This window comes from Fusarium redolens (genome assembly GCF_020744475.1).
Source record: "Fusarium redolens strain MPI-CAGE-AT-0023 chromosome Unknown BKA55scaffold_11, whole genome shotgun sequence".
In the NCBI taxonomy this organism is placed as follows: Eukaryota; Fungi; Ascomycota; class Sordariomycetes; order Hypocreales; family Nectriaceae; genus Fusarium; species Fusarium redolens.
Window position 1 is genome coordinate 1,120,269 of NW_025763674.1, and position 27,617 is coordinate 1,147,885.

General features: G+C 48.8%; 11 protein-coding genes across 11 annotated transcripts; 6 read left to right on the plus strand and 5 right to left on the minus strand.

Annotated features, from left to right (window-relative positions):
- Nucleotides 1-491: 491 nt before the first annotated feature.
- On the minus strand, nucleotides 492-1,955 carry BKA55DRAFT_595515 (Indoleamine 2,3-dioxygenase; the record flags this gene model as incomplete). Its single annotated transcript, XM_046195817.1, has 1 exon — nucleotides 492-1,955. The coding sequence occupies one exon, from the start codon at nucleotides 1,953-1,955 to the stop codon at nucleotides 492-494; it is 1,464 nt and encodes a 487-aa protein (XP_046047607.1).
- A 1,221-nt stretch (nucleotides 1,956-3,176) lies between these two features.
- On the plus strand, nucleotides 3,177-5,537 carry BKA55DRAFT_84218 (UEV domain-containing protein). Its single transcript, XM_046201651.1, has 4 exons — nucleotides 3,177-3,356; nucleotides 3,427-3,514; nucleotides 3,592-3,830; nucleotides 3,890-5,537. The coding sequence occupies exons 1-4, from the start codon at nucleotides 3,306-3,308 to the stop codon at nucleotides 5,066-5,068; spliced, it is 1,557 nt and encodes a 518-aa protein (XP_046047608.1). The 5' UTR covers nucleotides 3,177-3,305; the 3' UTR covers nucleotides 5,069-5,537.
- A 468-nt stretch (nucleotides 5,538-6,005) lies between these two features.
- BKA55DRAFT_692193 (fungal pheromone mating factor STE2 GPCR-domain-containing protein) lies at nucleotides 6,006-7,199 on the plus strand (the record flags this gene model as incomplete). The annotated part of the gene is made up of 2 exons (XM_046199750.1): nucleotides 6,006-6,756; nucleotides 6,808-7,199. The coding sequence occupies 2 exons, from the start codon at nucleotides 6,006-6,008 to the stop codon at nucleotides 7,197-7,199; spliced, it is 1,143 nt and encodes a 380-aa protein (XP_046047609.1).
- Nucleotides 7,200-7,463: 264 nt separating this feature from the next.
- On the minus strand, nucleotides 7,464-10,859 carry BKA55DRAFT_541294 (uncharacterized protein; the record flags this gene model as incomplete). Its single annotated transcript, XM_046190363.1, has 6 exons — nucleotides 7,464-7,622; nucleotides 7,756-9,413; nucleotides 9,465-9,951; nucleotides 10,195-10,248; nucleotides 10,623-10,649; nucleotides 10,731-10,859. 6 exons carry the CDS (start codon nucleotides 10,857-10,859, stop codon nucleotides 7,464-7,466), a joined length of 2,514 nt encoding a protein of 837 aa, XP_046047610.1.
- Nucleotides 10,860-11,280: 421 nt separating this feature from the next.
- On the plus strand, nucleotides 11,281-12,908 carry BKA55DRAFT_677291 (uncharacterized protein). The gene is made up of 2 exons (XM_046198109.1): nucleotides 11,281-11,930; nucleotides 11,985-12,908. Exons 1-2 carry the CDS (start codon nucleotides 11,612-11,614, stop codon nucleotides 12,461-12,463), a joined length of 798 nt encoding a protein of 265 aa, XP_046047611.1. The 5' UTR covers nucleotides 11,281-11,611; the 3' UTR covers nucleotides 12,464-12,908.
- Nucleotides 12,909-14,424: 1,516 nt separating this feature from the next.
- BKA55DRAFT_541296 (concanavalin A-like lectin/glucanase domain-containing protein) lies at nucleotides 14,425-15,328 on the plus strand (the record flags this gene model as incomplete). Its single annotated transcript, XM_046190364.1, has 2 exons — nucleotides 14,425-15,186; nucleotides 15,245-15,328. 2 exons carry the CDS (start codon nucleotides 14,425-14,427, stop codon nucleotides 15,326-15,328), a joined length of 846 nt encoding a protein of 281 aa, XP_046047612.1.
- Nucleotides 15,329-16,340: 1,012 nt separating this feature from the next.
- BKA55DRAFT_541297 (putative endoglucanase type K) lies at nucleotides 16,341-17,520 on the minus strand (the record flags this gene model as incomplete). The annotated part of the gene is made up of 2 exons (XM_046190365.1): nucleotides 16,341-17,142; nucleotides 17,192-17,520. The coding sequence occupies 2 exons, from the start codon at nucleotides 17,518-17,520 to the stop codon at nucleotides 16,341-16,343; spliced, it is 1,131 nt and encodes a 376-aa protein (XP_046047613.1).
- Nucleotides 17,521-19,432: 1,912 nt separating this feature from the next.
- Nucleotides 19,433-23,339, plus strand: BKA55DRAFT_516462 (uncharacterized protein; the record flags this gene model as incomplete). The annotated part of the gene is made up of 3 exons (XM_046188090.1): nucleotides 19,433-21,853; nucleotides 21,896-23,127; nucleotides 23,177-23,339. 3 exons carry the CDS (start codon nucleotides 19,433-19,435, stop codon nucleotides 23,337-23,339), a joined length of 3,816 nt encoding a protein of 1,271 aa, XP_046047614.1.
- Nucleotides 23,340-23,611: 272 nt separating this feature from the next.
- Nucleotides 23,612-23,948, minus strand: BKA55DRAFT_692200 (uncharacterized protein; the record flags this gene model as incomplete). Its single annotated transcript, XM_046199751.1, has 2 exons — nucleotides 23,612-23,773; nucleotides 23,853-23,948. The coding sequence occupies 2 exons, from the start codon at nucleotides 23,946-23,948 to the stop codon at nucleotides 23,612-23,614; spliced, it is 258 nt and encodes an 85-aa protein (XP_046047615.1).
- Nucleotides 23,949-24,195: 247 nt separating this feature from the next.
- BKA55DRAFT_84314 (H+-ATPase G subunit-domain-containing protein) lies at nucleotides 24,196-25,158 on the plus strand. The gene is made up of 6 exons (XM_046201652.1): nucleotides 24,196-24,425; nucleotides 24,474-24,512; nucleotides 24,571-24,604; nucleotides 24,663-24,671; nucleotides 24,730-24,830; nucleotides 24,920-25,158. Exons 1-6 carry the CDS (start codon nucleotides 24,423-24,425, stop codon nucleotides 25,079-25,081), a joined length of 348 nt encoding a protein of 115 aa, XP_046047616.1. The 5' UTR covers nucleotides 24,196-24,422; the 3' UTR covers nucleotides 25,082-25,158.
- A 77-nt stretch (nucleotides 25,159-25,235) lies between these two features.
- On the minus strand, nucleotides 25,236-27,093 carry BKA55DRAFT_595522 (Catenin-beta-like protein; the record flags this gene model as incomplete). Its single annotated transcript, XM_046195818.1, has 3 exons — nucleotides 25,236-26,914; nucleotides 26,970-27,018; nucleotides 27,067-27,093. 3 exons carry the CDS (start codon nucleotides 27,091-27,093, stop codon nucleotides 25,236-25,238), a joined length of 1,755 nt encoding a protein of 584 aa, XP_046047617.1.
- Nucleotides 27,094-27,617: the final 524 nt, after the last annotated feature.

Genomic DNA, 27,617 nt, shown 5'->3' on the forward strand with positions numbered 1-27,617 from the left:
ATTGTATGAGTATGAGTATGAGTACGACCTGGCGTTTATCATGGCAATGCCTTGTATTGGTACATGGGACAAGAGCATAATGTCTCGGCGTTTGGGATTATCATTTGGGACGGTTGGTACACACGAGTATGAACAGCTCAGTAACTGATCCTGTCAGAGTCAGGACTCGGCGGGTTAGTTTTGCTTTTTTGAAGGTTTAGCGATCTGGCAATGATCAGAAATTTAGGCATCGAAGACATGCAACAGCAACCACCATAAGGCTAAGTCGAAGGGAAATTGTCCTTCTGTTTAACATTGCTCAAGATGATGAGCGTAGTTCAGCTTAATAACAAAAAAGCGATTGCGTTATCATTGTAATATTGTCCATCTATTCCCAATCCTTGCAATGAGTTGATCATATGCATTTACCATAAATTATCCAATTACTCCCTTAACCAACCCATCTCATTTACCCATCAATCATCATTTTTTTGTATTACGGGGACCTCCCTCTAATATTGGCAAATACCACCAATCTCATCATCCATAGTCCACGACCCAGCAAGACCTTTAATCTCCACATCCTCCGTCAGACTAACATCATCCTGCAACGTCTTCCCCAAGAAGAAATCATTCCTCCCCTCCGTCTGCATCTTCCTCTTCATAAACCGTCTCGTCCACTCCTCAACCGCCGGCTCCCCCGTCTCATCCCTCGCCTGCTTCAAGAACGGGATAAGAGCTGTACCGCCTGTACCTTTCTGGTTCTCTTTATTCTTGCGCGATGCTACGGCGAGGTTGAGCTTGTTGCGGGTTACTTCGGGGCTGCGGGAGCGGCTGCGCGCGCGGACTTGTTTGGAGGGGTTGATTATGTAGCGTGTTACGATGGCGATGTGTTTATCGCGGAATGCGCTTAGCATTGCCAAGCAAGCGTCGTAGGCGATGCAGAGTTGTTTGTCTGATTGGTGAGATTCGACGTATTCGCGGATGTTGGCGACGTTGGATACGTCGTTGAGGAAGCGGGCGTGAGAACCGGGCATGTAGCGTCTCATCTCCATGATGAAGTTATGTCGGTTCGCAGCACGGCCTCGATCGGTATCAGAAGAAGGATCGCGAGACTCGCCTGTTGGGCGATGCTCGATTCCAAGAATAATATCGAAGAATTGGATCAGACTGCTCTGAGCGTTGCTTCCACCGCTGTATTGTCGATATTTCTCAGTGCCGGAACCATCTTCGTAAATGACGCCATTGGGGAGGCCAGCCTCTGCCATGTTCTTGCTTCCAGCAAGAAACGGTCGAATTCGGTGATAAAAGATAGTAGGATCACAACTCTCGTGCATCCTCTGAAGAATATTTGTCAAGTCTGTGAGACGCTCTGCGAAAGTGCGCAGACAGCGGGTGACAGCAGCACTGTCTTCATGACGAGCAGCAGCAATAGCCGTCAACATCAAAGGAATAATCGGCGCACCACGAGCCTCTATAGCAACTGAAACAAGATAAAACCACGATTCATCAAGAGCTCCAGTATATGTGTTCAAAGTGGCGAGATTCTCAAGGTTATCGATATCCTCGTCAACAAAGAGGGGTTTAAAGTTCCAGAGACAAACAGCAGCATACGTGGCAACAGGCGGTACTTCCAAATGCTCAGAAATCTCCAATAACGGAACAGAGATAGATGCGGGAAGTCTATCTGAAGGTGAATCACCACCCCAGATATATCCATGGGCCATGAAGCCTAGTAGCGAATAGGCACGTCGCCACTCAGCGTCATGTTCGAGGCCTATCGTCGACAGAACTGGTAACCTGTCGATAACACCGCGCAGTCTGCGGCTGAGAATAAGAGCCTGGAGATTTGCGGCGATTGCTTCCCATTTGTTGTAGTATGGATCCGGAAGACGGGTTAAGGGAAGAGTATCCGGGAGGAAGCCGTGAGTTGGCGAGATACCGTACTCGGCTAGGACAGGAATAGAGGGAAGCATTTTGAATGAAGATTCCCTCTAGGAGTTGTTGAGAGTTGTGAAGAGGAGAAGTTACAGGCTGAAACAGAGAATCAGCAGATGCGAAAGAGCCGTGTTCCGGGAACCGGAGACGGAATAGTGGGGCCGCTCCGGAAGGATCAGATCAGAAGAGGATAAAGAACAACGGCGCCTTGAAAACTCTGGGGTAGTTGAAGCCAAGGCCGGTAGTTGTAAAGTAATGGATATGATGGAGAATGTTAAAAGAGACAGATGAAAAAAATCCGGGGATAGAGGATAGACTACGAGGTTTGTAAATGACTCTTCCTATGTTTTCTCGTGCTAGTTTCTGCGGCGAAATGGTCGAGCAGAGAGCATGATTGGCTGATTCGGATGAGTGGACAGTTGCGAAGAAAATGGAACCACCGTAAGAGGGAGGGTTCTAGACGCCACATTGATTTAATTAGCGCGCATAATGAGTTTTTCCCTTGATTTGTAACTTATAAATGCCAAAGAGGTTGCGGAAGGACCGGGTTGTCTGCGGACGTGAAGCCGGATCTGAACTCCGTCTTCGGCCGATGAGATGATGAATACTTGGATTTGTAATTTACATGTGATATGTGACTTTTGATGATTTGGTAGTTTTGTAACGTTGATGGGAGGGCATTATTAATCGATGCGGTTTATGCGTCTCGTAGGTTTGGGAAGGGTGTTGTTGAGTTAGAATTGAGACTCTGAATGGTTGATTTCTGTTACCCTACAGCTGCAGGGAAATGTCTCGGTTTTTATTTCCGGCGCGAAGATCACACAACTAATTCTTATTTAATAGAATCTTGCGCTGTTGGTGGTTGAGTCGCCAACGGCCAAGTGGTCATTTTTCAGATATGTTTCAGCCGTGTTGGTGGAAAGCGACATGTTATGGCTTCAACCACCCGAAACTTAATTGTTATGAGACAGAGGTTATCCAGATCATGACTCCTTTAACGTAACCTCTTCGACCTCGATTAAGAACTGATGAGGTTGAGCAACGTCATTTTAAACAGATTAGGTAACAAAGTCTGACTTTTCGATATTTCGGAGAAATCAGGATAAACCTGTACTTCTACTCACTCACTATCTTCCACTTAAGAATTGCTTCAGTTGGTGTTCAAGATCTAAAACCCCCACCCCCACTATCCGCGGCTCGGGTCGATTTTAGGAAGGTGCACGGTACGTACCCCATTACGTCGATTGCATGAGGTCCAACATGGAAGACGCACGAACCACCAACACCAGACCAAGCTACGACGACCTTCAAGGTCAACCTCAGATGTGAATAACTCCATCTTCCCTTTATATCTCAACATAAACCCATATACCTGGGCCAATAACACAATGCCTGTCCAGCAGCATGTGCTGAACTGGCTCTACAGCGTTCTCACAAGCGTACGTATCTCCTCTCCTCTATCCCCCCGCTCGTTCGCCAAGTTCAAAGAGCTGACTTGACGCGCTACAGGAGTATCACGATGTAAACCGTGCCTACAACGATGTCGCGCAGGCTCTCGACCGATTCCCCTCGCTATCGCCTCGAACCGATGTGCACAGTACGTTCGCATAGAGCTATCAGTCAGCTTGCGCTCTAAACTCCAGCTTGTCGCATTCGGATATTGACCCTCACCAGCGTTCTCAAATGGCGCCAATGCCTTGTTACTTCATCTGTCGGGGACTCTCCCTGTTAATTTTCGCGGAACGACATACCGTTTCCCCATTTCGATATGGGTGCCACACGCTTATCCGCGAGAGCCACCCATGATTTACGTTGTGCCGACCGAGACCATGATGATTCGACCGGGACAGCATATCGATCCGCAGGGTCTGGTATATCATCCATACTTGGTGGGATGGGCTGAATTCTGGGATGCATGTTATCCCCAAGCCACAGCTACGTTGTGATGTTCCGTTGCTGACAAGTTAATCAGAAATCTAACCTTCGGGACTTCCTCAACATCCTAACCGATATCTTCGCAAAAGAACCTCCAGTCGTAGCTCGGCAACAACAGGCTCGACCACCTCCAGCTCAAGCTAATCCGACACCTCCCCCCGTGCCGCCTCTACCTCCTGGCATGGGATCAACTTCGCGGCCTGCAACTCAAGATCCGCATCCCTCAGAACAGCCGCGCCCTCCTCCACCACCCCCGAAGGGCCCTCAGAGTACATCACCTGCGCAGACACAATCTCAAAATGGACCACCTCTACCTCCAATCCCGGGACGCTCTCCGGCACAGTCTAACCGCATGTCACGGTACGACTCAGCTCCTCCCCTGCCACCTCAAGTTGGAAGTCCAAATGCACAGGATCCGAGATTGCCTCGCCCTCAGGAGCAGTATGCGACTCGTCACATACCGCCTGCTGGGCCCCCAATGGCTGCGCAACCCGGATACATGAATGATACCCAGTCGTTTGCGCCTCCATCACAACAACAATGGCAAATGCCACCACAGCATCAGCAATATCAACAGCCTCCGCAACCTCCGGCATGGATGGCTCAGGCAGCTCCACCACCACAAAGCCCTGCAAAACCACCACCACCTCCTGATCTGCTTGATGAGCCATTAGAGTTAACTTTGCCAAATACTACGGTAGCGGCTCCTCCTATCCCGCCCAATCCCGAAAAGGATGCGTTGTTGCGACAGTTAGCTCAGACACTGTACTCGATCAGGATGCGCAGCCGGCAGCAAAACGACTCAAGCATGGCTGGTTTGCAAGCACAAAGAACAGCAATGCTGTCAGCGATACCAGCCTTCCAAGCTGAAGGTGGCCAATTGACACAATTGTCGAATGTCTTGACGTCAAACTCTAATATTCTACACGATGCTCTTCATAAAGCAGATGCAGTGATCGAAGGATCCAAGAGCCACCCTGTTCCGGATGTTGATGAGCTCCTTGTAGCTCCTACAGTAGTCGCAAACCAGCTATACACACTAGTGGCAGAGGAGAGAGCTATAGGTGACGCCATATTCATGCTTGGACGGGCTGTCGAGCGCGGCCGCATTACACCAGCAGTATTTGCCAAGACGACGAGAACTCTTGCTAGAGAATGGTATCTGAAAAAAGCACTTGTGCGAAAGATTGGGCAAGGAATGGGCCTGACCCCATGACGGGATACCATACGAGATTTGGATTGATGCAGCTCCCTTGCCAAGCGGGGGTTTAGTATTGTTCTTACAGCTGGCAGCTGGGAAGAGCTCCAGGATTGGCATCGTGCATGGAGTAGCAGTACGTGGCCAGGCACTGGGAAAAACACGACAAGTAAGAGGCGGATTACAACATACTTTTGAAACGAAGCCAAACGATCAAGACGACCGGCTAGCTGGATGCCCGTGAAGTCTATCTTGTGATCTCAAGCCATCGATACGGGCGTATAGCTCCCGATACGGTTGAGAAAGACTGGGCAGATTAAAGTCTAAGGATCGAGACCAAAGCGGATAACCCCATGATATCAAAATCCACTCCCATCCATGACGGCAATTGGCGTGCACGGAGTCAGGAACACGGGAATGGGAAACGAATCCGTCGCTTGGACCGTTAGCTCTTGGCCTGTCAAGATATGCACGGATCGATCTCTTATACCGAACAAGTCTAGCGGGCTCAAAGAACAATACTAAGCCTCAAACGCCACGAAATGCAAGAACAATACTAAGACCAACCTCACCCCACCGACCTTGGCATTCTTAGTTGATGTGATAACACCCTTTGAATACAAATCCTGTTCCTTGACCTGCAGTGCTCACATTCTTCTTACCGCTGACAATATCTAACATTGCTTACTAGCTTAACTGTTTGTCTTCAAGACCGTTCTCGCCTGGCTTTTCTGTGATCTGTTTAACCATGTTGCCACTTTCTCATTCTCTTCAACGTTACTACTGCTTGTTATACAAGACATCCCTCTCACTTCACTTGATTTTCTCTCTCTTATAAATCTTGAGAGCTCAGACCTCTTACTTCTCCGTTCGCTTGTGAACTATCCATCTTTGCCACGTTGAGATCGATCTCTGCCAACAACCTTTTCTCTTCACTCTTTCAATATCACACGCAATGTCGACCTTCGATCCGTTTACGCAGAACGTCACGTTCTTAGCAGCAGATGGAAACACAACCATCAGCATCCCCGTGATGCTCGTTGACGAAATGCGTCGTATGATGGTCAACACCGTCATCAACTATGCCACACAACTCGGCGCCTGTCTCGTCATGCTCGTTGTTCTCCTCGTCATGGTCCCGCTGTCCAAGTTCCGAAGACCGTTCAACGCTCTTCAGATAATCAGTCTTGTCATCTGCTCATGTAGAATGGTTCTTCTGTGTATCTGGAACATCTCCAAGTTCGCCGACTTTTATCCCTTCTGGTCTCACGACTTTAGTCATATTCCTCGCAGTGGCTATGCCCCAGCCATCGCTGCCAATATCATGTCGCTCTTGCTCGTCATCTCAATTGAGACGATGCTCATGAGCCAGGCTTGGACGATGGTTAGACTGTGGCCTAATATGTGGAAGTACATCATCGCTGGTCTTTCACTCGTCATTTCTCTCATGACAATCTGTGTGAGAATTGCTTTCACGGTCGTTCAGAACAACGCAGTCCTCGCTACCATACCGCCGTGGAACATGCTCTGGCTCATCAAGTGGACAGTCATCATGAATGTGTCTTCCATCTCATGGTGGTGTGCTATCTTCAACATCAAGCTCATCTGGCATCTCATCTCCAACCGTGGTATCCTACCATCTTACAAGACACTCACCCCCATGGAGGTCCTCGTCATGACCAACGGTATCTTGATGATCATCCCAGGTATATCTCTCCCTCCCAACCCTCAAGAACCCACTCACTAACCATCCACAGTCATCTTCGCCTCTCTTGAATGGGCTCACTTCGTCGACTTCGAAGCAGCATCCCTCACCCTCTCCTCCGTCGCCGTCATCCTCCCCCTCGGCACCCTCGCCGCGCAACGCATCGCCGCCAGCAACACCAACAGCGCCCACTCCTCCGGCGCCTCAAGCGGCATTCGCTACGGCGTCAGCGGCCCCAGTTCCTTCACTGGCTTCAAGGCACCTAGCTTCAGCACCAACCGCAGCGGCGCCACAGTCAGACCTCACGTCTCCGTGTACGCCCGCTGTGAAGCCGGTACTTCATCTCGCGATCACATTAACCCCGAGGATTTGGAGCTCGGCAAGATCGACGGTGATCATGTCAGGGTTGACAAAGCCTTCTTGCAACGTGAAGAGCGAATCTAGGCCTCCCCTTTCAGCTTACACAAAATTTGCTTTTGGGAAATGGTATTACACGTTCATGTTTTCGACCAAAACAAACCTTCCAGCGCGGCGTATCGGCACAAGTTGCTTTTCTTCATGTTACTGCTTTTAGCGACCAGCTTTCATACCCAATGCGGTTAATGATGCTTGAGATAACTCGCATCTTACTTTCTTTAGTTTATGGTATCTCTTTTGACTCCGATGACTTTTAATCAAGGACGATGCTACCCATGCCTTGCTTCCTCTTCAGTTGAAAGATGGACAAGCGCTCAGGCGCACGATAGCGGTGAATACATTCAGGTTGCCAATTTTGCCTTGTCTACTGTGATGTCCAATGTTAGGTTCAGAGTCGTATGCTGTCAGTTGCCAGGTAGGACAGCCAGAATGTGATGTGAGGGATTGACACTATATACTGTATAACAGCTACCATCCAAGCCCGAGTCGCACCAAGATAACATACCCAAGCCTACTCTTTCATCTGGAACTTGTGCGATGAGGCATTTATCTACTCGCTGCGGCCTGCTGAAATTTTTCTGACCTTTTCTTTGCACAAACTAACAAGTCGCTTCAGCTCGTTCGCGCGCACTGGTCGAGGTTGCTCCAACTCGCAGACCACCTTGGAGACAAATGGATTGTGTGCGGGTACAGGCTGATGACTATCCTCAAGAAGCTCGATGAGTTCAAGTTCTTTTTCGATGTCGGGTAGAGAAAACCGGTTTGCCGCTCGGGAGAGGGCATGCTTGGTGTGAGAGAACCGCCTTTGAGGTTCTGCAAACAAAGGAGGCGGCGCTACACTAAGTCCAGCCTCGCCATCCGTGTTGAAGCCTGCTTGGGTGATGGAACTTTGAGGGAGAGATGATGTTTTTTCCAGTAAAAGAGGCGAGATGATTTCATTAGTGAGGAAAGTTTGGCCGAGAACGGGCTGGCCGGGAATCGCATCGATTGAATGAGGCGACAGCGGCTCATCGGCTGCGAATCCAACAGCCTGATCATCCTGCACCACAGTATCGTCGTCGGAGCCCCTAAATTGGGAGGCACCGATATCTCTCGAGCTTGTTGTACTCCATTCTGAGGGTATCCTTCGACAGGATGTAGATATTCGTCGCAGAGTACCCTTGAAGGTTCTCAAAGGACCAACAACAGAATTCTTTCGCTTATTGATTTTCGAAATCGACTGCTTACCAGCATCAATTGAACGGGGAGAATTGAGCGAAGGAGCATGGCGATCGAGGGACTCAAACAGGTCGATCTTTTGCTTCAAAGGTGAAATGAACTTCTCCGTGTTACGCCGACCGACAGGAGTTTGTGGACTTTCCACCGCCGCCCGACTCCAACAAGGAGCATAACTTTTCGACCTGGATTTCGGTACATTAAATATTTCGGACTCCGAAGAATCGGAGTACAGCAGAAGAGGACGCCTCGATGGCGAGTTGGGCGCCTCGTTCTTGGTAAGGATTGACTCGCGCTGTTTGGTTTCAAGAGGAGCAACAGAGGCCACTGGCTGATCCCTCAACTGATCAAACTGTCTTCTGAGATTGGAAATTCTAGAGCGTGGTAGGCTTGAGCGACTTGGGGTACTTTCTCTCGCAAATCTGAAAGAGATGAGACCGCTGGTATTGCTCGGAGCTTGGCTAGGAGCATCATGGGATCCACGGGATTTTCTTTGAAGGCTTGAGCTTCCTGCAGAGGCTGTATTTGACAATGAAGACGCTATCTTGCGAGCATTTCGCACCCAACCATTATGTCGGGTCTCTTCGATGGTGACGTTGTTCTTTTCAACAAAAGTATCATCACGAACATCATCAAGCTTGATTCGACTCGTGGATACCGCCTGCACAGATTTTGGTGTCAATTCGGTGTACTGAGACTTGATGTAGCTTGGACTCGCATCAGGCGCACTCATGACGAGGCTGCTACGCTTGAAAGAAGTCCATGAGTCATCTGGTCGATTCAGAGGAGATCGCCATGAGCCAAAAGGATCATCAGAAGCCAAAAGTGTTCGAGGCGAAGGGACAGTATGAGAAGTGAGGGAGAAGGTCTTTGCAGCATGGTTTGGGTTCGGTGTTGTGGGAGCATCCTCTGGTCGTGGTTCTGCGGCTGACCGTCTTGTCTTGATCGATTGCCAACTTTTGGAATGAGCCAGCTTCGACGGCGAACGAGGAATAGAAGTACGGGTGGGACTAGAGGCTTCAATTTCTATCGGACAGTCAGTGTTGTCCTCCAAAAGATAGACCCCGAAACACTTACGCGCCTGTTGGTCTGCAGCCTCAAACATTATTCTTCTCTCTGCCACAGACTTGTGCCTTGCCCTTGAATCCACATTTCTAGTCGAGATCACAGGCGACTGGGCACCAAAGGTTTTTACTCGACGTGCACGCGGGGGTTCCTGGCTTGAAGGAACGAAACGACCGGATGAGACATGGCTGGAACCCGTTGAGCCTCTTTCTCGTATTCTCGTTGATGCATGAGATGATGGCTTCGAGGCGCTTGATGAAGTTTGCTCAATTGTAGATGTTACCTTGATGGCAGAGACAGGCTTTGTCTTTGATGAAGTAAGAGGAGGGCTGCCAACGAAAGAGACTGCTTCAATGACTTCAAACTTGGACAGAAGCTGGGCGAACTTGCTGCTCGTCAAACTGTGAGTATCTGAGCTTTCGGAGACGAACTTGCGTGGTGAATTCTTGCGAGAAGACGAGGGCGTGCTCATGTTGGCGGTTTTGGAAGACGAGTGAGGCTGTGATACTGATGAAGATCACGTCTTGATGGTATAATATCAAGAGAAAGTGTCAAATGTCGATGCCGTCAAAGTCTGTTCAAAAGATGAGGATGAATCTGCCTGGAACAACATTGCAGAAACGACAGAGATGATCGAAGTGGTAGCTGGATCTGAATGGAAGGCCATTGTCAAAGATGGAAGGAGCGCACTTTCCTAATCGTATAACCAGCAAGGAAGGCGCGATGCCGACAATGCACATACCAATGCATCGCATCGCATCGCATCTCGGAAGTCTTCAGAAATAATTCTGACAGTCTGTTGTAATTAGCATAACAAAGGCGAGTCTTCACAGTATACGACCCAGCCTCAGGAGCCAAACAGGAGTAGGGGAGACGTCTTATCATTTCCAACCCCAGCCTAAACGGCCATGTCGATTTCTATACAGCCCATATCATAATGCCCAAGTCAGGCACAGGCCAACCTTGAAATCCCATCGTGTCTAAACGTACACTGACGCCAACTAATGTACAAGTATTTCGATTATGTAGTTCACGAGGGATGCGCAATCCCTACTCATGACTTCTCTCCTTCTTTCCCAAATCCTTGATCGCGTATCGTTGCGGCGTCATTTACTGGCTGTTCAGGAATCAGTTTGTGTTCGTCGAGGCTCGCATGTTGGGTCAACTTACGGAGGCAGAAGGATCTCGCCCCAAGAGCTAGACAAGAATGTCACGGCAGCCTATTCCCTTGGTCAGTACCAATTCACCCCCAGTTCAAGATCATAAAACCAAACTTACACCAAAGATGGCAATGCTGCGGACGACAGCGGCGTTGTCGGGAGAAGTAAGAGCGTCATAGGTGGAGCCGATGAAGCCCTTGGGGGCACGACGACCACGAGGCTCAACTTGGATGCGCTTGGGAGGCATTGTGATTATATGGTCGAGTATATGAGGTTTATCGTTTCGTGATAGCTCTGAGTCGAGAGGAGAAGCGGACGCGTGGTGGTGGTTGATCTGGTCGTCGAATTGGAGGGAAATTTTCGGGTACAACTCCCAATGAAGCTTTTCCACTGATAGCGCGCGATAGCGGCTAAAGTCACATGACGCGCGCGCTTGTGAGACAACCTGGAAGTTCAAAAGCCAACAGGAGAGATGGGAATGCAGAATTATTTTAATCAAGATATTAATAAGATCATCACATAAAGTCTCATTTGTATAATTGGGCCAAAATTCTCGAAATATTGTCTCAGTTGTGGTTAAACATGCATTTCAACTCGCTTGATGTTGGGCCAGCTTCCGCTGCAAAAAGCGAGTACGTACCGAATCCGGCAGTTTACCCCCACCATGACTGAGTATCGCCAACACCTTCGTCATTCTTTATCGCGAGCTTATCTCGATTGTAAATGGAACCAGTCTCTTTGTCAGCGAACAGCGTTTACATACTTCATTTAGAACTTTCAGAAAACTTGTCATCTCTCTGCCTTCAAGCTTCAATTTCAACCCTCAAAACTAATTTAGTGTGAATACGCTCGCCCGTCACTTCGTTCTGGTGAAGACTAAAAAGCAGCCTCCACTGAAGTTGTCGCCTGGTGTTCGCTCTTTGTGCTTCACTGCACATCTTACTCAACCCTTGCACCGAGACAACAAACCTCAATCACAGAACAACATATACATTCAACATGGAATCGCCAGGCCCAGGTGGCTTCTTGCCAGCGCCCGCTGGTGGAAGCTTACCCTCACCCGCGCCCTCATCAGCTTCATCATTCTCAAATATCCAAGGTCTTCCTACACCAAGAACAAAGGCCCTGAAGCCCAACTCAAGTAAAGAGTTCATGGTGCGAAGATATGCGGAGGAGCAGCTTCTGCTAGTGACGCGGCGCTATGTTAAGAAGTTTGGCAACCCTGAACCTGGCGACACGGTGGTGGGGTATAACAGATTTGGTGAAGTATGTCGAGATCTCGATAGCATCATCAATATTTTGTGGAAATCAGGCACTCGTGAGTCACTGAGAGCCCATGCCTGTCTTTTGGTCTATGACTAACAACGCGCAGCATCGCTCCAAATACCCTTCTTATTACGTCTCACAAGTGACTTCACACGATATGTCCGCTCATTCCCCCCAGCACCAAAGGCATCTTTCGCAATACTCCGCAAACTAGATCACTGTTTCGCAAGTCTTCTCTTAGGCCAAGACATCGAAACTCACGAGACATTACCCGGTTTTGAGAATGGACTACGTGGCGGCATGACAACGACAGAAATGATCCGCTGCCGAAGCTTAGTAGACCAATGTCGCGTCTTGATGGTAGAAGTAATGCGAGATCCAGCTGAAGAGGACGAAGAAGATGAAGAAGCAGAGACAGATACCGACACAGACGCGGAAGAGCCTGGAATCAAGGGATGGGGAAGCGTGGAGGACGATGATGAGATGATGCTGCAACTCGATGCGGCGCGGGTCTTTGAGAAGACGATTGTGCAGCTTAACGAGAGGCTTGGCGATCTGGAACCATTGCAGATGTCTGCTGATTGAAGTGTTCTAAATACAGAAACACCATATTTTGGAGATTCAGGTGCCGCGTTCAATGAGCTGAAATGGCTAGTTTCAGGCGTGATCATGCACGGATACGATAGCTGAAGCCCTTTAACCTGGTTACCCTGTGCTGTGAGCATTAATCATGGTGCTTGGCTGCAGGACCCAGGCCTTGGATGCTGTTTCGCGAAGAGGGATGAACCAGCTCTTATGCTATAATATGGGGATAATATTGAGACTTGATATGGTAGTAGATCAGTGGGGGAAGAAGCGAATGACGCTGGCATAGACGGTTGACTGGCAAGATCTTGCTTGATGATAGATATCCGAGAATTGGACGTGGCAAATCTACAAGCGATCAGTCATCTCTAGTTACATGTACTTGATCATGGCTGGATAAGTATTTTTTTTTATCACTTACTCAAACAGAGATATTTGAAACAACCACTTCTTATTTGACTGCATGGCCATTCACGTTGCTGGGCCGTGAGCTGTCAATTGAGGCTGTGACTGGCCTCACCTGTCAAATCGTGAAACACACAGTGTCGGAAATTTAATTACCAGTCTTGACACTACCAAAAAGCCAAGCCTCAGTAAAACCCCCACTGCTCTGAACATTTGACTTTCCGAATCGTAGATCTTCTTAATGATTGACAGTAGCATAAACTCTAACTGATTGTCTGACGGTAGCCGAGATGCACCTTTCTCAAAATGGCAATGAACAATCGCAATACGAATAACCACCTGCATGATTCTCTAAGAATATAACTACAGGAATGACTACAATATTCAGCATTGAGCTGAATATGCATAATATCGTATCTTCAACATGTTCAAGATCAGACTGTAGCATGTCCTTGTTAGTCTCTTCATCCCTGACACCTCCTTTCTTGAGCCGCGTAGGCTTCTTTTCCTCGTTGGTTAATGATTCTCACATTTTTGTTTCATGTACCTGCCAAGAACCAAGCACCATCCATGTCCATCACCAGTAAGCGCTCACCTACACGATATCTTCATAAACAATTTTACAAAAGAAAAGAGTCTTTTCTTTTCGGAGATGAACTTCTTGTCTGGTATGAGTGGTCTGGGGTTCATATTGGTCAGTGAAAGCGAAAATGATATCCATATTTTCTTGACCCCTGGTTTTATTTCCGATGCACTAGTTAGCTCCGGTTCATACGCTACCACGCACGTTTGCTGTGAAGCAAGTTGTCTTGAGGTTGTCAAGAGTGCATTATCCTGTACAACATCAGGCATGAATGCATTGTACAATACGATCTTGGCATCTCATGGTTGGCGATATTGTATCCTGCAGTATCAACTCCAGACTTGGCCTCTCTAGCTCTATATCAAAACTCCTCCTCAATAACGAATCAACTCGAGAACAAATCTTCAAAACATAGCGCGTTCTTTGACCCCTGCCCTCTCGTTTTGTGGCGGACCTATCCCGAAGTGTTGGCTCCATTCCCATAAACCCATCACGTCAAATCATCCAGTCATGCTCCTCCCGTCCCTGAACATCACCCGCCCGTCCAGCCTTTCATTCATGCAACAACATTCTACCCCATGTTCTCCATGCCCCTTTGGGCAACTAAGCCCCGAGGCATATAAGAAACATCCGGTCCTCACATCTCGTTTCTGTCGCCCCTAAGATGGAGGACTCCACTCACAAGAGTCGTATATATAGAACAATGCGCATGTAACTCATCTTGTCTTCCTCTCCACACCTCTCTTTCTTTTTGTGTCTTGACGTTCTTTTCTGACCTCTTTGCTTTCGAGATACGTGTATCTCAAGCTTCTTTCGTTCCTTTTATATACATCGCCTTCTCCGGTTTCATTCTTTTAGCCCTGGAGGCATAACATTCCTTTACCTGTGACATTTGTTCTCTTCCACTCCTTTATATACATTTCAGTATCAAAGACACTTTTTAGTTTCGATCAGTTCCACTCCGACTTACACGATGCGAAACTTCATCCCCATCATCGCCGGCCTCGCCTCTCTGGTCTCAGCTACTAGCGCACCAACCCGCCCAGACCTCAAACTCATCTGGAAAGACGAGTTCACCGGGTGTCAAGGCTGTTCACCCAAGACAAACAACTGGAACACGGCCCTCAACATCAATTCCAACAACGAACTTCAGGTGTATTCCACCTCCAACAAAAACATCCAACTCTCCGGCGGTGACACTCTGCAGCTCGTTCCCTGGAAGGATGGGAAGGGCGAATGGACTTCTGGACGTCTCGAGTCCAAGAAGGCTTTCCACGCAGACAAGAACAAAGCTCTTCGTGTAGAGGCTAGTATCCGAATGGGTGATTCAGCTCGTAAGCAGGGTATCTGGCCTGCATTTTGGATGCTCGGCGATGCACTCCGCCACGGAACTGGATGGCCTCTTTGTGGCGAGATCGACATTTTCGAGAGAGTTAACGGCGATTTGACTGGTTTTGGCACTGTTCACTGTGGTCATGAGGGCGGCGATCCTTGCAATGAGCCCGAGGGGCTTGGACAGCGGGTTACTATTCCGGATAACGAGTTCCATGCCTGGTCTGTGGTTATCGACCGACGGGCTAGCAACTGGCAGGATGAGAAGATCACCTGGCTGCTTGACGGAGAGCCCTTCCACAGTATTTCGGGCAAGACGCTCAACGATGAGGGTACTTGGGCTACTCTGGCTCATTCTCCTATGTACATTCTCCTCAATGTCGCTGTTGGCGGAACCTGGCCTGTAAGTTCCAACAATTCTTAGTGTTTCAAGGTATCAGAAAACTAATGGCGTTATGCAGGGCAACCCTAACAAAGCCACCGAAGTCGGCTACAAGAACATGATGGAGGTAGCCTACGTAGCCGTCTACGAAACCACAAACTAGTTGCCCGCGTAACTACCAATTCTACAAACCCTCTTGCGAACTTCTTCTGCCAGTCCTTGCTTGGGCACTTTTTTCATTTCTTCTCACCCTCACCCATGTGAGTGTGAACGACCATTGATTGTCTTGAGACTGGTCTCTCTGGTTGGCTTGACGGTTGTTTGCTGGACTGAACCCAGCTTTGTCTTGTTTCCGTTTTCACTGTCTTATAAATTGCGGATACCCAAGATTCAATATCCGTACAGCGGATCGGTGTAGATAGATATTTGGATACAAAAACAAGACTCACGACGTTATGACACAAATTTGACTAAGACTGATGTTATTTATGTGATGGAAAGCCAAGTGATGCACACTCGTGCAAAATATAAAACGCACAGTATATTACCAATCGAAAGTGAACGACTTGACTCAGCTAAGTTCTATTAATGCGACTTATATATGCTTGTGCCTGGAGGTTGCAGTGTTACTTAGGTACGACTTCTGGCGATGTGTTATTCTTGATTGTAATAAAGCTTTGAGGGACCATATAAATGTATCTGTCGTGGCAATCATCCTACTTCTACGTAGACACAGAAAGGTTGCGTGTAATCCTTGTCGAGTTTATGGATACGTAATCATCAGCGTACTTCCAGCTGGATATAGGTTGCGGCTCCGTCGGTAGTTTTTATGTTCGAGTGCTTTTGATTCATCATCAGCAAATGCGTAAAATTGTTCGAGTTAATTCCAGCCCTTGATTTATGTAATGAGACAAGTCTAAGCGTTTTTGGAGATGGCTCGAAGGTATGGAAGCAACTGGATCAGTATTGAACAAGCCTGCCAAGTCTTTTACAGCCAGTTTGTCGCTGACAAAAGGCTACCTATGTGTCTAAATATATACAGTGAAGATCTAATATGTACAACAAGGGTCGAACACCTGGTCCAGGATGCCATGCTATACAATGACAAACCTGCTCATGAGAGGATCCCTTCTGAGACGTTTTATGGTCTCTTCCACAACCGATGGATCTACCATTTAGTTGGGGATGCACTGAGAGTAGTACTCGTTCTGCTTGACACACTTGCTTCCAGTAGCGCAAGCGAGGTTGCCGTTGGGATAAGCGGACTTGGAACCACCACACTGATAGTAAGCAGGGACAGTGGAGGCCTTGGCGGTAGCGTCAGTCTTGGCCGGGCAGCTTCCTCGGGTTTTAGTTCCACGGACCTTTTGGGTTGTCTTGGGCTTGTTGACAGGTTGAACGGGCTTGGTAGCAGCAGGCTTGGTGGCGACAGGCTTGTCGGTCTGGGGCTTCGCAGCAGGCTTAGTAGGCTCGGGTTTCTCGGCAGCCTTGGTGGAGGACTTCTGGACAACAGGAGCGGAATCCTTGGTCTTCTGGGGCTGAGCGGCAGCAGCAGCGGAGGTGGTCTTCTTAGCGGAGCTGGAGGGCTGGGGCTTACTGGCCGAGGTATCACCCTTAAAGGCAGGGAAGCTAGAGTCGTCATCACGCTTACATCCACTGATGTCGAGGAGAGCCTTGGGGCACTGGACCTGCTCAAAGGTGAAGTCAGGGTTGTCGGCGTTCTCGAACCAGTCAAATCGCCAGTGGCAACCATCCTTGAGAAGTTCAGGGAAGCTATCACATTCGCTTCGGGAGGAGATACCGCCGTACTGGGCACCGCCGAGGGCCTTGCCGAACTCAGAGGTGCAGCCGTCGAAGATACCGACACCACCACCAGGCATCATGAGATCGAAGTGGTTATCGCCAAGATCACCTCCAGTGTTGGTGGACTGGACGACCATCTTCTTGCCCTTGACGGGACCAGAAGTGAAGGTCAAACTAGAAAGAGTCAGCGTGTTGTAAAGATCTATGTGTAAAGAAGACTGACGCATAGCAAGCACAGCACCAGCTAGCCTCGGAGCCACCGGAGATCTTGGTAGCAGCGAAACCGTAGGCAAGATCATCGTTGACAGCCCAAGGAGAGTAGTTGGTGCAAGCATAAGCAGAACCACCACCCTCACAGCCGTTGACAGCGTTGGTGTTGGAGATGGGGTTGTCGTTCTTATCACAAGTTAAAGCAGGGGCATTGACAGCAGCCTTTCCACTCCAAGAGCAAGAAGGCTTGCAGCAATCCCAGTATCGAGTAGAGTGACCGCTTCCAGAAGCAGCACTCACGGCGAGAGGGCCGGCCAGGGCGAGAAGAGTGTAAGATCGCATTGTTGCAAAAGTTGTTTTGTTAAAAGAATGACTGTTTGAAAGAGAGTGTATGTAATTCTAAAGAATGAATGAAGTGAATGAATGAGAAGACAGTGCTCGAGTGTCCAAGAACCAGAATATCGGGACGCAGACCTCATCTTATATACCACCGCCTAACCCTCAATCCCGCGTATTCAGCCCATGCTGCGCCGTGAACTGTCAGATATCATGAGCACATTTCATCCAAGTGGTCTGTTAGTCTAGGTCAAACTAGCGCAGGTACAAATTCAAGGATCACAAAAAGTCAAGATGACAAGCTGATGGTGGTGCAATGATTGGACCTAGTCATCATATCGATGCAGGTCGGCAACGGAGATCAGATCCTCCACTAATAAGACGTCCAGAAGCTGGTCTGACGGACAAGGGACGGCAAGGCTGGACCGAACGAGTGAGAAATGAAGTCTAGGAGACTTTGGTTTCAGGAACAGTTGTGGGGAAATTGACAACGGTCTCTCGGCCGCCTCTCCCGAAATTGGGCCCGAGTGGCAGGGATAGGGATTGGAAGTTGAACGAAGCAGACAAAGGCGATGGTTCTAGAAGTGGTAAAGACTGGCTGCACAATACAGGTGGTTAATAAGAACGATGCCGTTTATACCGTAGACGTTGGAAATGAGATGAACTCCTTCTAGAATCCTCTGGTGGTTTAGCGCTGGGCCGTTGGTGTAAGTGGGATTTGCCTGCATGGGAGTGAGCTACTGTAGCGTTGCCGGATGGAACGTTGACGCGAATCGCCCGCCAAGAGGTGAAACAGATAGACTTTGAGATAGCGGATGCGACGGATCGTCGGCACTTTTAAACACTTATTATGAAGCCGCGATGGCTTCAAGTTACGGTGCAGTTAAAGTATGAAAGGAGCCTATCATGACTTAGCTCCGGGTTCAAGATTGATTAGGACTAATGTGTAGATACGAGTGTGGTGGAAGAGTATATATGCTGATACGGGTTCTCAGAGTCTAATATATGCAAGTTTACAGTGAAGTTCTGATTGACTCTACCAGGAGTACCATAAGCTTAGTGCATTACTTTATCTGCTTAGGATGAACTCTATGTGTTGCTGTAGTACTGAAGTGTACTCTTAACTCTATTTGTTTGATGCTGGGCTTAGTTGACGGGCGCTGTATCTTGTCGTTCCCCTTTTCACTATGTCCCTACCACCCTGCATCGCGGAGATAGACTTGGCGATGACAACATGCTTCCTTGGGTCACCGCAGCCAAGCTGATGATATTTGATTTAAATCATAGCGCAATATTACACTCTGTTCATACACAAGAGCAGAGTTAGTTCGAGAGAATATGAGCTGTTTTGGGCTTGGATCTCCGATCTGCTTACCCTAGACCAGAGGAATGGGAAATTGGATTAGCATTTCAGCACGGCAGGGAATGGATCATGAGTTGAAGCTCAGTCACAGGCTGTGGGGCTCTGAACGCCACACACCGCCCGCTCAGGATTATTCATCAACGTGGCGTTCTTTCTTTTGCCCTAACCAAAACCAGGTTAGCGCATTTTGGGCGCGTCTCGTCGCCTCAACCTCAGGCTCCTGAATGCTTAGTGAGGATTCATTGCAACAAATTCATCACCTCTCCACCACGACCCTTCACCTCGCGCATTCCTCAATATTGCTCTATCTCCTGGCTTGAGATTCCTGTCGACCTGTCCAACTCATCGGCAGATGCTCACGGGGTGCATCAGGCGCCAGGTCCAAAACTGACCGCCCTGACTTCGCTGTCGTAGCTCCTTTGTCTTTCTTTGAATAATTTCGACGCAACTGCCTAACGGGCGCATTTCATCGATTTGAGCAACAAAACATTGTCGCTAACCTTTTAATACCCCGAGAACTCGATCACTGTATTTATAGCGACAAATACCGACATCATGGACGACTACGAGAACGAATCCGACTACGATTATGGCTACGATGAGGGTATCACCCCCGAGGATTGCTGGACCGTGATCTCGTCCTTCTTCGAGACAAAGGGTCTTGCATCGCAACAGACCGATTCCTTTGACGAGTTCACGCAGACAATGGTACAGGACCTCGTCAACGAGTACTCCACCATCACCCTCGACCAGCACAACCCTCCTGCGCCTCCTGGAGTCAACATCGCTTTGCGACGATATGAGATCAAGTTTGGGAGCGTCATGGTGTCACGTCCCTCTATGAGCGAGACTGATGGAACTGTGACCAACCTCCTACCTTACGAATGTCGTGACCGAAACCTCACCTATGCCGCACCGACCTACCTCAAGATCACCAAGAAAGTCTCCGTCGCAGTCGATAAGGAGATCCCTTTGCACGAGATGGACGACGAGCAGCAGGCTGAGTACAAGCGAACCGGCGAAAATCCCACAAAGCTGGTATGGGAAGTCGAGGAGGATGCTCAAAGCATGAAAGCTGAGGATGAACCATCGGAGATGATCTTCATCGGGAAAATGCCTATCATGGTCAAGTCCAAGATTTGCCATCTGAGCAGCCATTCAGATGAGGACCTCTTCATGCTCAATGAGTGTCCTTATGATCAGGGTGGTTACTTCGTTATCAACGGCAGTGAGAAGGTCCTGATCGCCCAGGAACGTTCTGCTGCCAACATCGTTCAAGTCTTCAAGAAGGCCCAGCCTAGCCCTTACACCTACACTGCTGAAATCCGCAGTGCTCTTGAGAAGGGGTCTCGTCTTATCTCCAGTCTTACGATGAAGCTCTACGGCAAGGGAGATTCAGCACGAGGTGGCTTTGGCCAAACTATCCAGGCTACCCTGCCTTTCGTCAAGGCAGATCTTCCTGTCGCCATCGTCTTCCGAGCTCTTGGTGTTGTATCTGATGAGGATATTCTGAACCACATTTGCTACGACCGAAACGATAGCCAGATGCTGGAAATGCTTCGCCCTTGTATTGAGGAGGCTTTCTGTGTCCAGGACCGAGAAGTTGCTCTTGACTTTATCGGAAAGCGTGGAAACAGAGACCAGGCCAGTCTCGGTCGTGAGAAGCGTGTTCGTGTTGCAAAGGATATTCTCCAAAAAGAGACCCTGCCCCATATCTCCCAATCAGAGGGTAGTGAGACTCGCAAGGCCTTCTTCTTGGGTTACATGGTGCACAAACTGCTACAGTGCGCTCTTGGACGTCGTGAGCCCGATGATCGTGATCACTTTGGCAAGAAGCGACTTGATCTGGCTGGTCCTCTGCTGGCGAAGCTCTTCCGTGGTATCATTCGAAGAATAAACACTGAGCTTTCCAACTACCTCAAGCGATGTGTTGAGAGCAACCGGAACTTTAACCTGACTGTCGCTATCAAGCCATCAACCCTTTCCAACGGTCTCAAGTACTCTCTAGCCACTGGTAACTGGGGCGACCAGAAGAAGGCAGCAAGCTCGACAGCTGGTGTCTCTCAGGTCTTGAACAGATACACCTTTGCTTCTACTCTTTCACATTTGCGTCGAACCAATACTCCCATTGGACGAGATGGTAAATTGGCCAAGCCTCGACAGCTTCACAACACACACTGGGGTTTGGTCTGTCCTGCAGAAACACCTGAGGGTCAAGCTTGTGGTCTGGTCAAGAACTTGTCTCTGATGTGTTACGTGAGTGTTGGCTCTCCAGCCGATCCTCTGATTGAATTCATGATCAACAGAGGTATGGAAGTCGTTGAGGAGTACGAGCCGACAAGATACCCCCACGCTACAAAGATTTTCGTCAATGGTAGCTGGGTTGGTGTTCATGCCGACCCCAAGCATCTCGTGAATCAGGTCTTGGACACAAGACGAAAGTCGTACGTGCAGTTCGAAGTATCACTTGTTCGTGATATTCGAGACCGTGAATTCAAGATTTTCTCAGACGCTGGTCGTGTCATGAGACCAGTTTTTACAGTTCACCAGGAGGATGACTACGAGAACAACATCACCAAGGGACAACTAGTGTTGACAAAGGACCTTGTCAATAAACTAGCCCAGGAACAGGCAGAGCCTCCTGCTGATCCAGCGGACAAGCTTGGATGGGATGGCTTGATTCGTGAAGGAGCTGTCGAGTATCTCGATGCTGAGGAAGAAGAGACAGCCATGATTTGCATGACGCCAGAGGATCTCGAACTTTACCGTGAGCAAAAGAATGATGAGGTTACACTCACGGAAGAAGAGAAACGGGCCAAGCAAGAGGCAGAGAAAAGGGAACAAGAGGAGGACCGCAACAAGCGATTGAAGACAAAGGTCAACCCCACAACTCACATGTACACACATTGTGAGATTCACCCCAGTATGATTCTCGGTATCTGCGCCAGTATCATTCCTTTCCCCGATCATAACCAGGTATGTATCTCCTATGATCATAATGAACTCAACTAACAGCAGCAGTCTCCTCGTAACACCTACCAATCTGCTATGGGTAAACAAGCCATGGGTTTCTTCTTAACAAATTACTCTCGCCGCATGGACACCATGGCCAACATTCTCTACTATCCTCAAAAGCCTCTCGCCACTACTCGATCCATGGAGTTCCTCAAGTTCCGTGAATTGCCAGCCGGTCAAAATGCCATTGTCGCAATTGCTTGCTACTCAGGTTATAACCAGGAAGATTCCGTCATTATGAACCAGAGTAGTATCGATCGAGGTCTGTTCCGAAGTCTGTTCTTCCGATCATACTCAGATCAGGAGAAGAAGGTCGGTCTCAACTACACTGAGATCTTTGAGAAGCCTTTCCAGCAGACAACACTTCGAATGAAGCATGGAACATACGACAAGCTTGATGAGGATGGTATCGTGGCTCCTGGTGTCCGTGTGTCAGGTGAGGATATCATTATCGGCAAGACTGCACCCATCGACCAAGAAAACCAGGACCTTGGCACAAGAACTCAATCACACCAACGTCGTGATATCTCGACACCGCTGCGAAGTACTGAGAACGGTATCGTTGATCAAGTTATTCTGACAGTCAACGCCGATAATGTCAAGTACGTCAAGGTTCGAGTACGAACAACCAAGATTCCTCAAATTGGTGACAAGTTTGCTTCTCGCCACGGTCAAAAGGGTACAATCGGTGTTACATATCGACAGGAGGATATGCCTTTCAGCCGAGAAGGTCTTACTCCCGATATCATTATCAACCCTCACGCCATTCCGTCGCGAATGACAATTGCCCATTTGATTGAGTGTCTTCTTAGCAAGGTTTCAACGCTGGAAGGTATGGAGGGTGACGCTACACCGTTCACTGATGTCACAGTCGATTCAGTCTCAGAACTTCTGAGGAAACACGGTTACCAATCTCGAGGTTTCGAGGTCATGTACAATGGTCACACTGGACGAAAGCTTCGTGCTCAGGTGTTCTTCGGACCTACCTACTACCAGCGTCTTCGTCACATGGTGGACGACAAGATTCACGCTCGTGCTCGCGGTCCAGTTCAGATCATGACCAGACAACCTGTCGAAGGTCGTGCTCGTGATGGTGGTCTCCGATTCGGAGAAATGGAACGTGATTGTATGATTGCTCACGGTGCCGCTGCTTTCCTGAAGGAGCGTCTGTTTGAGGTGTCGGATGCTTTCCGTGTCCACGTCTGTGAGATCTGTGGACTCATGACACCAATTGCGTAAGTTTTACTCCTACAATAACCATGATTACGTACTAACATGTTCCAGCAATCTTTCCAAACAGTCATTCGAATGCCGACCTTGCAAGAACAAGACCAAGATCGCGCAAATCCATATTCCCTACGCTGCCAAGCTGCTCTTCCAGGAGTTGCAGGCCATGAACATCGCCGCAAGAATGTTTACCAACAGATCTGGAGTTTCAAACCGATAATTTAGATTGATTACGAAAAAAGATTGATGATGCATAAAATATTGGAGAGAGGGAAAGTTTTGGCAGCGCTGCAAGACAGGAGCAGCTTGCCTGTGCTTTGTAATGTTTGGGGGAGGTTCATCATGTATAAAATAGCCAATTCGTTAGGAATTTAAATAGCAAAACAACGAAATGCATTGATGCAACAAAAAATCTATAATGGCGCCGTAGTCGCTAGAGAGGAGTATGGTGATAATACAATTTTTCTTTTAACTTTCCCGCCGTCTTTGATGTTATCGATTCGGAAGACTCTTCTCGGCCGCTGCTATCGAGTCGTGCACTGTCTGCTCGCGCTTGTATTCTGCTTCCAGTTGTTTCTGCATGTCAAAGTCCAATTGTCTTTCTCGCTTGATTCGTTGTTGCTCCATATCTCGAACGACGCCTTCGTGCATGGCCTATGATCATGGTTAGCTCAGAGTTCTAGGGGACGCTGGAGGGTGTATTGGGGGATCAATTGAGAAGTGGGAAACGTACGGCTTGTTCGAACTTTTGCTGGAAGTGTACAGCGACGACTGTGCCGACTGTGAGTAGCGATGTACCCAGCAGGGTGAGCTTTGATGCTCGAGACATGATGGACTCGCGGTTTCTTCGTTGAAGTCGGGAATGGTCGGTAGGTAGATCGCCGGTCGCTGAAGGGATTGCCGGTTTGCGACAGGTAAAAAGGAAGTCAATTGACTCAGACAAAGGCAATTCGAGCACCAAACGACCAGAAAAAGATTATGATCAAAGTCGCAAAGAAGGGACTTTATCAGCCCATGACGTTTCAAGCGCACAGCGTCTCCCGCGGTTCCCACACGCGCTAAGCGCTGTAGCTCTCCCCCCTTCCGCCCTAAACAAGTAACGTACCTTACCTAGCGGTACCTGCGAATCAGCTGCCCGAGCTCAGCACCCGACGTAATCCTCCATCAAGTGCTTGTATGCAACCATTCGCAACATCAACTCCATCAACAACGACGCCATCACGGATACTCCTCGAGCCTTTTAACACGATAATTTCCCCCACCGAATAGATCGCTTTATTGTCACGTTTGATACTACGACATCATGGTTAGATACTTCGCGATAACAAGGAGGATGATGGCTAATGATTCGTAGTCTGCCCAGAACTCAGCTGGTATTCAACAGCTGCTCAACGTACGCTGCATCGAGCGCTTGTATTCTCATCAACCGGGAGACTGACCTGCATTACTAGGCTGAGCAAGATGCTTCCAAGATTGTCCAGAAGGGTACGCTACAACCTCATCTCCCTGCCTTGTTTATAGCGTAACTAACAACACTTCACAGCTCGAGAATGTAAGCGCCATTTCCTCACGAACCGATGAATCACCTACCTAATAGTACCGAATGATAGACCGTACCAAGCGCGTCAGGGAAGCTCGCGATGAGGCCAAGCAAGAGATAGCCAACTACAAAGCCAAGAAGGAAGAAGAATATAAGAAATTCGAGGCCGAGGTATGATTCTCTCCGTCTGAACGGCGTACCGTCCATCAGAACGAGATACCGCCAACCTCAACGATGGAAGAATACTGATGGTCGTACAGCACAGCAAGGGCAACGAGCAAGCCGAGGCCGAAGCCAACCAGGAAGCCGAGAAGCAAATCAAGAGCATCCAGGAGGCTGGCAAGAAGGGACAAGCTCAGGTCATCAAGAACCTCCTCAGCGCTGTCTTCGACGTCAACCCCGTTCCCCCCACCAAGTCCTGAACGATGGAGTACTAGATGTTTATAATTACGAGCTTTTCAGCTTGACACACGAAGATGCGAATAGACGAGGAGGATTTGTGTTACAAGACCAAATGCGTGGTCACCCTGCAGCGTTCCCTTCTAAAGGACGCACGTTTTTGAATTATTAGGTTTTTTACTGAACAAACTCGACTAGAGTGCTCAACATGTCCCTCAGATCCTGGTTCTCCTCCGTGGTGTCTAGACCGTCCAGTTGTTCCTTTAATGTACGACCGATTACAGATACCTTTTCATCGCGTTCGGCGAGGATTTGTTTGATCTTACGTGCTGCTCCTGTGTCTTCTGCTACTAACCAAGCTAGAACTGTATCGATGGTCTGTAGTGTGAAAAGACCGGCGTCGATTCTTCGGGATAGCCATTCCAGCTCGGCTGCTTCCCGATCATCTTCTGAAGTGGTGGCTTTTTCAGCGTCGTTTTGTTGTTCTGCTAATGAAACGCGAGCGACGTAGTCTCGTCGGAATTTGATGAGTTTTGAGATCTTTTCGTAGTCCTTTTCCACAAACTTGGCTAGTGTTCGTATCCTCTCTGCAGAGTTAGCTGGTAGAAGACGCAACATCGAGGCGAAAATCTCGACCAGATGTTCTGCTAATCGATGATCTTGCGTCTTCATGAAGAGTGTAAAGAGACCCTTGAGACCGCCAGCCTCGACGATCTTCTGACAGACGTCCACACCAGCGTTACCACCTGCAGCGTGGTTGAGCAGACGAAGAGCAGGTGGTTTACTCTTCTTTCCCTCCTTGAGCATGATAAGACAAAGTTCTACACCCTCAGCGTCGATGAATTTTGTCTTTCCTGCGGGTTCGTCTGCTAAGCATGTTAAAGATGCAAATATATTCTCCATGTACTCTTCTTCATCACCGCCCTTGTCAGGATCGCGTCGTCGGTAGGGGGCAATGAGCTGAAGAAGCAAGTCAACGGCATCGAGGTTTATGAGTTTTGTGCGGTTGGCGACGGCCATCTGTGCGAGAATGGCCAAGATTTCTGCAGCGTATTGCTTGTTTTGGGAAACAGTGTCTTCCTTTCGTTGAATGCGCTGAAGAAGCCATTGTAGTAGTTTCTCATCCTCTCCTACGCGCTCAGCGACTGATTGTCGAGAGCACAGGTTTTCAATGAGTCCCAAAGCATGATAGATACCATTTCGATCTGACTCATCGTCTTCGTTTAGGCGGGAGAAGTTGGAAACTAGTAAACTGAGAAGATCTGCCTCCATCATGGCATCTACCAGCACGTTCCATTGCTCATCTTCCGCTGCGACGTCTTCGTCTGTCAACTCGCCCATAACCTCGATCGCGTCGATGGCAATATCGGTATTGTCGTGCGCCAGCAGACCAACCACACTGGCTACGCATTCTAGCTTGACAAACTCTGGATACAGTTCAGGATGTTCAGAGAGCAGCGACAGCCCCTTGATGTCGGCGTCTAGGTCAGCCTCACTGCCGATGAACTTCTGCGGTTGATCCTCGAACTTGGCGCGAAGCTCAGCATTCTTGTTGATGTGCCTCTCCAAGTTCGTCAATGTTTTTCGCAACCATGCTGCATCGATCTTTTCAGGCGCTCGGCCAGCATCGGCTTCCTCTACGTAATCGAGGATCTCTGATTCTTGTTTCGTGATGCCACCGCCGAAGAAGCGACCTTCGTCATCGTCGGGAGGTAGTTCGGGACCGAAATCTTCATCGTCGGCGGGTGGAGGTGCTGGGCCAGCCTCCATGTCTTCGTCTTCGTCTGGCGCATCGTTGACTTGGGAATGACGATTCGAGCCGTTGGCGCTTATCTTTGCTGACTTGTAGATTTCATCTGTAGAGTGTGAGCAGAGGTTTGCGACAAGGAATTGATGGGACTTGAGACTTACTTGGATCTCGAATGGGATCAAGCTTGCGCTTCCCTGAGATGCCTGAGCTCTAGAATTTGTTAGCCACTATTGAACTTGGAGATTGAAGTAAACAAACCTTGAAAATATCATCGACGCTCGCCATGGCCAAAACAGATGGGGATACGTGAATGAATGAAACAGCAGAATTCGTTTTCAATATCCGTAGGTGACCAAACTATCCGTTCGATCGGCGATACCTTTCAGCGACGCGCTCAAGCTTGATGATGTCTGGTGTCGGTTACAATTATTACATAAGGCAACGAAACGCGCTAAAACTGCCTGAAGCACGACAGCGCCGTCCAGGGGGTCAGGGAGATTCCGCACAGTGCTCCCGCTAAAGGCTCAGGCTCGCAACACAGGATCAGCCGATACTATGGAATACTTGGCCGAAGGCCTGGGGTAGGGAGATGCACAGGTCAACTGCCAGTCACTCGGCATAATGCGCTATCTTGTCACAGATTAGAGACAGAGGAACGCATCCCTAGGTACCGATACCTTCAAACCACCAACCAAAACCCCGAGATGCAGGTACGGCTCGTCCCCTGACATGGATGGGCTGGGTTATCTGTTCCCTGAGCTGGGCTGACTGGTCGGTCTGCTTTCTGGCACGAACTTGAGTTGTTTAAT